The 9,914-nt window shown below is 49.6% G+C and overlaps 1 protein-coding gene across 1 annotated transcript in view; it reads right to left on the bottom strand.

The window, feature by feature from the left end:
* Window positions 1–2,838: 2,838 nt before the first annotated feature.
* ADISSP (adipose secreted signaling protein) overlaps window positions 2,839–9,914 on the bottom strand; it is a 29,240-nt gene continuing 22,164 nt past the window's right edge. The window contains exons 4-6 of the mRNA XM_070948502.1: window positions 7,446–7,584; window positions 6,049–6,171; window positions 2,839–4,800 (exon numbers count right to left, since the gene is read on the bottom strand). Coding sequence (XP_070804603.1) covers window positions 4,700–4,800; window positions 6,049–6,171; window positions 7,446–7,584 — 363 coding nt within the window. The 3' untranslated portion in view covers window positions 2,839–4,699. The remainder of the gene's footprint in view (window positions 4,801–6,048; window positions 6,172–7,445; window positions 7,585–9,914) is intronic.

The raw sequence follows: 9,914 nt of genomic DNA, 5'->3' as shown, positions 1-9,914 counted from the left end.
AGGTACAACGAAAAAAGTGACTTACGACTGTTTTTCACACTTATGACCGTTGCAGCAATCCCGTGGTCACGTGATCCAAATAAAGACGCTTGGCAACTGATTCATAGTTATGATGGTCGCAGCGTCCCGGGGGAGTGGATCCCCTTTTGGACCTTAAATAAGGTCAACGGGGAAGCTGGATTCACTTAACAACCGTTGTGATAACGACGGCAGTGATTCGCTTAACAACGGTGACAGGAAAGGTCGTAAAAGGGGGGGAAAGCTCCCTTGACAAATCTCTCACTTAGTAACAAGGCTCTGTTGTGGTCATAAGCCAAGGACTGCCTGTAACGCAAACCCCAGAATTAAGAACTGTGTGGCTGAAGGGAGCCCAGAGGTCATCTAGTCCAACCCTCAGGTTTTACACGCCTGGAAGGTAATTGCACTAAGACCTGTAGTGCAAACCTCCTGCAGGCCCACCTCACAAATGTGTAATCTTTTCCCAGTGTGGGTCTCTCTCCCCTCAGGCGTAAATATCATGCGCTGAACCCAGATGCCCCTTTCACCCTCTTCCCCCAAGACTCTGGAGCGACGAAGCTGCCCCCCAGTTAAACCGGGGGAGACCGTAACTGGCATCTCTTGGGAAAACAGGAGGGCAGCGGAATCAAACCGGAGGTACCCCGTGTACCCCAACCATGTGCCCGCTCAACATTAGATCCTCTCCTCTGCTCGGCTTCTGAAAGTCGTTGCTTTCCTTCACTCCGGATCAATTTCCAGGAATGTCTATAAAGGGAGGACTGCATGGGCCTCCCCCTCATGGTTCCTTGACTAGGCTGCTCTTCACTGTTTGTCTCAGTTGGGAGCTGGCCTTGTTTCTTGCCAGACAGACAGACAGACAGACAGACAGATGGGGAAAACCACGGTCTAATCAAGGAAGCACAAAAAACAGAAAGCAAACCCCTAGCATTGATGAAGTTACCTAGCTGGGTAGTGAGACGTCTTCAAGAAAACCACCAGGCTCAGAGAGCACCAGGGAGCCCGCAGTCCTCCTCCTCTTCTCTGCAAACCCCATTCCCTTCTAGCACTGATGAGGTTACCTAGTTGGGTCATGAAATGTCTTCAACAAAACTACCCAGCTCAGAGAGGAACCAAGGACCCCCGAGACTTCCCAGAAGACCCTTCCACCCCAAAGGGGAATTTGGCTCAAAGGTTTTAGGGTTGCCCCGGCCCCCCAAACGCAAGCAGATCAGTTTGGTGGTCTTTGGGGGAGGGGGAGGGAGAGAAAAGAGGCAGGAAGGGGTGGGAGGCCACCAGAAAACCCGCAATCTACAGACTGAACCAGAGAAGCAAACGCTGGAGAAAAATTCCGTGCGAAGGAAGGAGAGAGCAAGGATGTCTCTTCACGCCAGAAGTCAAAACTACATTTCTCTCCCCACCACCTGTCTGCCCACCAGAGATCAGAAGAACAGAGGCAGTTTTTAATTTTTCAACTGAAATTTATTATTTTCTTTCAGAGAACGTTTGCTTCAAAATAAAAAAAGAAATCAAGGAACCCAAACACAGGTTTTCTTATAGGGGTAACAAGTGTGCATGTGTGTGTTTTTATACATAGGCACATAAAATCCACGGGGTCCTTCCAAGAAGCCCACCGCATCCCTGCTGTGTATCCCATGAGTTTTTCCCACAAAGAGGGGGCTTATATGGGGGGAGAGAGAGGGGAGATAAGAAACAGATCCTTAACGTTTGAATAGGAGCTCTTGCGATTGCAATCTTGCAAGGCAGAAGCCGAAGCTGTGGTTTCTCCAGGAATGGACTAGAGTTGGTTGGGGAGAGGGCCTAGCTGCCCAGGGCTGCCCCCCACCCACCCCATTTTAAGCTGGGGGGTGGGGTGGGGGAAAGTCAGAGGCAGCTGCTGGGATGGCCCTTCTGGTGGTGGTGGTGGGGACGGGGACGACTGCCCGCCTGGGAGGTCTTGCTTGGAAGAAGAGGTGAAATCCTACCAGGAGGGAGGTCCATGAGCTTTGGAGAAGGAAGGAGAGAGACTACTGCAGCAAAGGTTGGGAGATTCCTCAACCTCGCCCGCCTGAAGAGAGGTGGACTTCAACTCCCAGAATTCCTGTTGAGGAGGAGTTCTCCACCCGTCTTCAAGAGGCTGTGGTTGAGAAACCTTTCATGAAGGTCTTCTCCAACCATGTCATCAAAATCTTGGTGGGACATCCAATGGCAGGCGTTAACACCTCCCTCCGTCCTCCGTCGGCCTACCGAGGAAGCCAAGCTCAGCTGGACTTCCGTGCCCAGCTCTCCAGCCGAGATGGTCAACGAGGACCTGGATGGACACCGGGGTTAGGGTGGGTTGGCCAAACATCCACCCATGAACGTCGTTTTCACCGTCGAGGTGGTGGACGATGGAAGTCCCATCATCGTGGCGTGGCCGTTGAACGGACGTTAAAATCCCACCCATGAAACAAGCCACACAGACCCAACTCGTGAAACTCACAAATTACTCAACCAATGTTGTATTTTGGAGATTCGAGGAGCTTACGCAAGGATCTTGCTCTACCTGTGCTAATGGCCGCCTTCTGAGGAGTTCATCCTTTAGGGCAAGAGTCTCCAACCTTCGGCGCTTTGAGACTTGTGGACTTCAACTCCCAGAATTCCCTAGCCAGCCAAGGGGGATTCTGGGAGTTGAAGTCCACAAGTCTTAAAGTGCCCAAGGTTGGAGACCCCTGCCCTAGGGCAGTGCTTCTCAAGCTATGAGACTTTAAGAGGGCTGGACGTCAACTCCCAGAATTCCCCAGCCAGCATAGCTGGCTGGGGAATTCTGGGAGTTGACGTCCAGCCCTCTTAAAGTCTCATAGCTTGAGAAGGACTGCCCTAGATAACTCAAGGAATTTGTCTTTAGGGATTCCTAGTCCAGGAATGGACTTGGGGGTTCCAGCTGTGACATTTTCACAGAGAAACCAAAATCACGTATCTTCCAAAAAACACACCACACAACCCGTATGGCAACGAGGGAATAATTCCCTTGCGCTATCTCCTAAACAGCAGCAAAAGTTTGGCCTTTTGAAGAAAAACCTTCCTAGGCTAACCGAACTTGGGGGGAGGAGAGGGGTGGGGGTGTTGGGAATAAAGAGGGGGGGTCTGTATCACAACAGGGCCACAGGTGCACCCATCCTTGTAGCCAAGGGGGAAAACTGGACCAGGGGTTCAAATGAATCGGGGAATCTTTGCAAAACTGAGGCGGCTTCGGTGCGTTTTTTTTTCTTCTTCTTCTTCCTGAGTGGGGTTCATTTCCAACAATGGGAGAGGGGGGAGGGGAGAATAAAGAGGGGGGGGGACCCCCAACCGCAGGCAACTTTGGTTGTGTGCAGTGGTCCCCAGGAACCGTCAGTCTCACAGTAACTTAAAAGCCTCTTAAAACACAGTGAAATCTGGTGGGCGTCCTCACGAACTTTCCAACCACATCGTAGCTTCGCCTCCCAGTCAACTTTTTAGCACTAAACAGCCGTTTACGGGGGTAGCAGACAGTGCTGGCAATACAACTTCACCCAAAAAAACACCCCCAAAACCCGTAATTTCCTGCTTTCCCAAACAGCTTTTCGGGGCTTAGAGAGCTGGGCGCTTTCCAAGGAGCTAAAAAAAAAAGAAAAAAAGAAAAAGAAAAAGCACTTTCTTGATCTCTTCGGTTTTTTTAAAACAGCGGCCAACGTCTAAAAGTTGAATTACAACGCGCCGCGGCCAACTCGCCAGGGTACGAGAGCTACCCTCGTATCGAAGAAACCGTCAAACAGAATCGTTAGAGGAAGGAAGCCAAAAGGACGACAAAATTAAAAAAAGGCGAACGATAAAAAATATAAAATATTTTTAAAATGTTTTTTTTAAAAAGTTGAATCGAATTGTGGAATTGTCCCGCCGTGAATTTTCTCGTGGCGAATTGGCTACACGGCGAGTTGACCCACTTCCGCCTCCTAACTGGCGGTTCCGCAACCTGTCTGGCTTGTCGGAAGGGCACGCGGAGGGGATGGTTCCATGCGAGCGGCAGGCACGAGCAACTCCATTTGCACGAGCAGCGGGCGCATGCAACTGTCGCTCGCACAAATGGAGCTGCGAACGCCTGCACGGCCCTGTTCCGAACAGGCCACAACCCGGTAGTGGGCTGCGGCCCGTGGACTGGGGACCCTTGCTCTGAACGGTAAAACATCCAGCCGAAGTCTGCCGGTCACCTGGCTTTTTCCTCCGTTTCGCAAACGGCAGTTTCCAAAAAACCTCCGCAGGCCGCCTGACTTTGCTAAACCAGGTAGAATAAAAGAAAAACCAATTCAGGTGCGCCTGAATTAGAAGAACGAAGGCCGCCAGGCGACGGCACACGCCCTGAGCTGCACCACCGACGGAACGGAGGTTAGGGAAATGGATCCGCGCCTGGCCGGACGCGCCTCCGAAGCACAACCTACGAGGCGGTTTAATAGTAGATGTAATTGTACGGTGGGGGTACAAAAGGAGAAAAGCACAGCGCCAGCCCCACAAGACAAGCGCCGCCGGAGCAGCGTAGCACAAGCGCGCTCGAACCTGGCAGCCAGCGGGCAGCGGAGATGGCATTTTTCGTTTATTATTTCAAGCTTAACCGGAAAATATATATATATATATATCTGTATATATCTATATAGGTAGAGGAACCCCGGGAAGGCGCTGGAGTCTGCAGCAGAAAGGGGCCGCGTCCTGGCTAGTCGAAGCCCTGCCATTCGCTTTGCTCAGAGTCGTATTCCACTTCGGCGCCGATGCATTTCACGCCTTCCAGGAGCATCGGCGTGCCGTGGTGTCGGTCTGCAAGGCAAGGGAACAGAGCACACGTGAAGTGGAAGGGCAGAGAGCAGGGGAGGGCATTGGAGGCCAGTGGAGCAGCTCTGCACCTCATTTCCATTTCCTTTCTCTCTCTCTCATCCATCTATCTCTCATCTATCTATCTACCCATCTATCTATCCATCCATCCATCCATACCTGCATACTTACATACACATCCTCTATCTATCTATCCATCCATCCATCCATCATCTATCTATCTATCTATCTATCTATCTATCTATCTATCTATCATCTATCTATCTATCTATCTATCTATCTATCTATCTATCTATCCATCTATCCATCCATCCATCCATCCATCCATCCATCCATCCATCCATCCATCCATCTATCTATCTATCATCTATCTATCTATCTATCTATCTATCTATCTATCTATCTATCTATCCATCCATCCATCCATCCATCCATCCATCCATCCATCCATCCATCCATCCATCTATCTATCTATCTATCTATCTATCTATCTATCTATCTATCATCTATCTATCTATCTATCTATCTATTATGTGCCTGAATAGAACTGAAGGGACCTTAGAAGTCTTCTAGTCTAACCCCTGATCAAGCAGGAGACCTTATACCATTTCAGACAAATGGTTGTCCAATCTCTTCTTATAAACTTCCAGAATTGGAGAATTCGCAACTTCTGGTGGCAAGCTGTTCCACTGGTTAATAGTTCTAACTGTCAGGAAGTTTCTCCTTAGTTCTAGGTTGCTTCTCTCCTTCATTAGTTTCCACCCGTTGCTTCTTGTCCTGCCTGGAGAATAGCTTGACCCCCAGTTCTTTGGGGCAGCCCCTGAGATACTGGAAGACTGCTCTCATGTCCTTCTTTTCTCCAGACTAGCTATATCTAGTTCCTGCAACCGTTCTTCCTATTTTTTAGTCTCCAGGCCTTTGATCATCTCCGTTGCTCTTCTCTGCACTCTTTCCAGAGTCTCAACGTCTCTTTTAAGCTTGACCTTGGTGGATTAAGATCGCCCCCCCCCCCCCCGGCACCTTCACCTTGGCAGTTTAATTCACCCCCGGAGATGTTTTTCATAGATCCTGCAGGTCGAGTTTAATTTCCTGGGCATTGTCGCCTCTTGGCGAAAACAGGATATTAAACTAGGCCTCGAGCGATGCAGAGGGGAAATGAAGAGAGGCAGGAAAGTGAAGGGGGGAGGGGGGAGGGGGTGCCCAGCCTGGGTGCAAGAGCTGGCAGAGCCTTACCCATCACCCGAGCTTGCACGACGACTTTGATTCTGGCACTGTGGTTGCTCTCGCTGCAAAAGACCATCTCTTCGTGGAGAACCCCTTCTTTGTGGGCCACGTATTCGCACCTCACCCTGTAGCCTGGGAGAAAAAGAGAGCGGGACCCCCATCAAAGGACCCTCCAAAGAGCAATTGGGGGGACTTGAAGATGCAGGAGTTGCAAAGTGCCCCCTCTCCCCCCCAGAGTCTTTAAAAGGAGAAAGAGATGGGGGGAAACATTACAAGATTGTCAGGCGGGGAATAAAAATATATCAGTAAAAGTGTGCTGTTATATTAAATTCACGGGTCTCTGTCTATTTTAAAGAACCGTTCGTGCCTCAGGGTTCTGCTGATTTGGGATCGAGTGTGGTAATTTTCCATGACTGTGAGTGTGTGTGTGTGTGTGTGCGAGTGAGTGAGTGAGTGACCATGAGCTAAAACCGAGAGCACACTTGTGTAACAATAAGCACGACAGGAGTTGTTGGACAGGAAGCTTTGTGGTGAACCTCAAAGAAAGCCTTCTCCCTTCTCCAGTAGCCAAGAGGTCAGAGTAAGATCCAAGAGAAGCCAAGAGGAGCATAAATCCTTCCCTTCCCCACCATCCCAGTCAGAGCTGAAGAAGCTTCTTGGATGAAAAGCGAAACGTCTTCAAAGAAAAACAGGAAGTCCAGTTGCCTCTTGGTAAAAAGCACCTTTAGCTCTTTCAGCCAAATTATTTAATATATATATATATTTTAATTTAAAAAGTTTTACAAATACATTTTCTCCCCAATTCCCCCCCCCCAAACCCCCCATACCCTCCCTAGCCCTAGCCCAAATTATTTAATATTTTTAAATTGTCTTTTAACTTTCATATAGTTGTGGGTTTTATTTTTGGCTGTACACCGCCCTGAGTCCTTCAGGAGAAGGGCGGTATAAAAATTTAATAAAATAAAATAATAAAATAAAATAAAATAATAAAATAAAATAAAATAAAGTAAAATAAAGTAAAATAAAGTAAAATAACCATGACCTGGAGGGCTGAGAATCTCTACAGACTTTTAGCTATACAATTTGGGATGAACCCCCTTGGAATGGTGTGGGAGGAGGAATGGATTTCCAGAGGGAAAATACTGCAGACTACAGGAACTATTGGCACCACTCAGGTGACCCTGAGGACACAGGTAAACCTCCAGGTGCTTCAAGGGCCTTCAAAAAAGGATTCCAATGACCACCTGTCTGCAAGGAGTATAAATCCTTCCCTTCCCCACCATCCAGTCAGAGCTGAAGAAGCTTCTTGGATGAGAAGCGAAACGTCTTCAAAAGAAAACAAACAAACAAGGAAGTCCAGTGGCCTCCTGAAAAAAAGCACCTTTGGGACAGCCACGAGATCTTACCTTCAGATACGGGCGCGATGTTGGTCACTTTAAGATGAAGGTTGGACAGGGGTGCCGGGCAAATGTCCGTTCCCAGGACCTGCACAAAAGGCAGGTCGAAGGTGATTTCGTACTTGTGCATGATCTTGAGGAAGCCAACCTAAGCAGGGGGAGAAGCAAAATCAGGTCCCAGGTCAGGATCAGAGACGCCAAATGCTGCCGGAAATGCAAATGTAAAGTCACCGTCCGAAGTCACAGCGGCACTGAGAAAAGGGAGTGAGGACCGTTTCCCACGCTTTCAACTGTCGCAGCCTCCCACATGGTTATGTGATCAAAGTGCAGATGCTTGACAACTGGTTCGTATTTATGACGGTCGCAGTGTCTCGTGGTCACGTGATCCCCTTTTGCGACCCCCTAACAAGCAAAGTCAAGGGGGAAGCCAGATTCGCTTAACAACCGAGTCCTTAACCGCTGCGGTGATTCACTTAACAACGGCAGCAAGGAAGGTCAAAACATAGGGCGAAACTCACGTCACAACTGTCTTGTTCAGCCACAGAAATGTTGGGCTGCTGTGGTTGTAAGCTGAGGATTTCTTTACTGTCGTTCACCTACAGACAGAATCGTGCCGGAGTAAAGCAATAAAGTATAGATATATATTTTTATTTATTTATTTGATTTGTATATATATACCAGGGGTGTCAAATCTGGCCTGCGGACCCGCCCTGGAAACAGTGAAGGACTGGGCCGCGGTGCTTCTACAGTGAAAACGAAGCTCGGGGGGGGGGTGCTTGCAGGTCCTCCCGAGCTCCGTTTTCGCTGGCAGAGGGTTGCAGGAGTCCGTCGTAGCTGAAAATGGAGCTCGGGAGCCTGTTTTCTCTGGCAGAGCGCTCAGGCACTCCCCGACATGAGTGATGTTGAGCTGGCCACGCCCCCCCCAGCCCCCCCGCCCCCCCCCGAGAGTTCAAACACAACCCTGATGCAGCCCTCAATGAAATTGAGTTTGACACCCCTGGTATATATCGTGGTGGCACAGCGGTCAGTATTGCAAGCACTAATTCTGTTGGCTGCCAGCAGTTCGATCCTGCCCTGCTGAAGGTTGACTCAGCCTTCCATCTTTCCGAGGTGGGTCAAATGAGGAGCCAGATTGTTGGGGGGGGGCAAGAGGCTGACTCTGTAAACCGCTTAGAGAGGGGCTGTAAAAGCACTGTGAAGCGGTATAGAAGTCTAAGGGCTATTGCTATGTTCTGTGAACTGCCAGGGAGGGTCTCCATGCCTACCAGACAGTCCAATCTTCTCTCTCTCTTTGCCAGGGGTCTCCAATCTTGGCAACTTGAAGACTTGTGGACTTCAACTCCCAGAATCCCTCAGCCTGCAGGCTGAGGGATTCTGGGAGTTGAAGTCCACAAGTCTTCAAGTTGCCAAGATTGGAGATCCCTGCTCTTTGCCTTCTGGAAAGCAGCCCCTCCCTCCTGGGACTACAAACCCCCCATACACAGAGACACGGGGGTGTCTTCGGCCGACTGACCCCCAAAAGGGCTCTTGACGTTATTACTCAGTTTTCGGTTGACCTGGTTGTGTGGAAATGGCCAGTTTGGGGCTAAAGGGAAGGGATCAAAAACAGCAACATCAAAAATTGAAGGTTTTTTTTCCCCCTTCCTTCCCTAGAGATCTCTAGTGCCCACATTCGGAAGAGAATTGTGCTCTTTCTCAAAAAAAAAAAAAAAAAAAAAGGAGACCTAGAAAAGAGAGACCAAAAAAAAAAAGGAAGAGCAACCACAACAGTGTTAAGTGCACATGACTCTTGGGAACAATTTGGGGGAAGCAATTTTAAGGAGGACTGAGGGATCAAATCCAGGGTTAGAAGCACCCGGTCTCCTCACCAAGGTTCTTGGTGGGTAGGAGTAGAGAGAACTGCTCCATCCATGGAGTAGCCTGCCCTACTCCTGCTTGGCCAAGCTAAATGGGATAGTCTTAGGACTTAGGGCAGTTTGTCTAGTGGTTAAGGTGCTGGATTGGAAACCAGGAGAGTGAGAGTTCTAGTGCTGACTTAGACATGAAAGCCAACTGGATGACTTTGGGCCAATCACCAGGAGACGGGGAGTTCTAGTCCCGCCTCAGGCATGAAAGCCAGCTGGGCCAATCACCAGGAAATGGGGAGTTCTAGTCCTGCTTTAGGGATAAAAGCTGTAGGCCAGTCACTTGGAGATAGTGAATTCTAGTTGCTCTTTAGGCATGAAAGCTGGCTGGGTGACTTTGAGCCAATCACCAGGAGACAGGGAGTTGTAGACCTGCCTTAGTGTTGTGGTCCGCCACCAGCCTGTGGAGCTGACAGCAGAATCGGAGAGGGAGGAGGCTGGGGAGGACCATGGGCCAGTCCTGGAGCCTGGGGAAGGCTCAGACGAGGGCTCTGCGTCGGAGGCAGAGAAAGGGCCATCTGGGAGGTACGTGCTGCCTCCGGAGCCTCCAGAGTTGGACCTCAACGAGTCAAGA

The sequence above is a fragment of the Pituophis catenifer genome, unplaced genomic scaffold, assembly GCF_029215685.1.
Source record: "Pituophis catenifer annectens isolate HBS135680 unplaced genomic scaffold, rPitCat1.0.hap2 SCAF_8, whole genome shotgun sequence".
Taxonomy (NCBI): domain Eukaryota; kingdom Metazoa; phylum Chordata; class Lepidosauria; order Squamata; family Colubridae; genus Pituophis; species Pituophis catenifer.
This window is presented reverse-complemented; position numbering and strand designations above follow the sequence as displayed.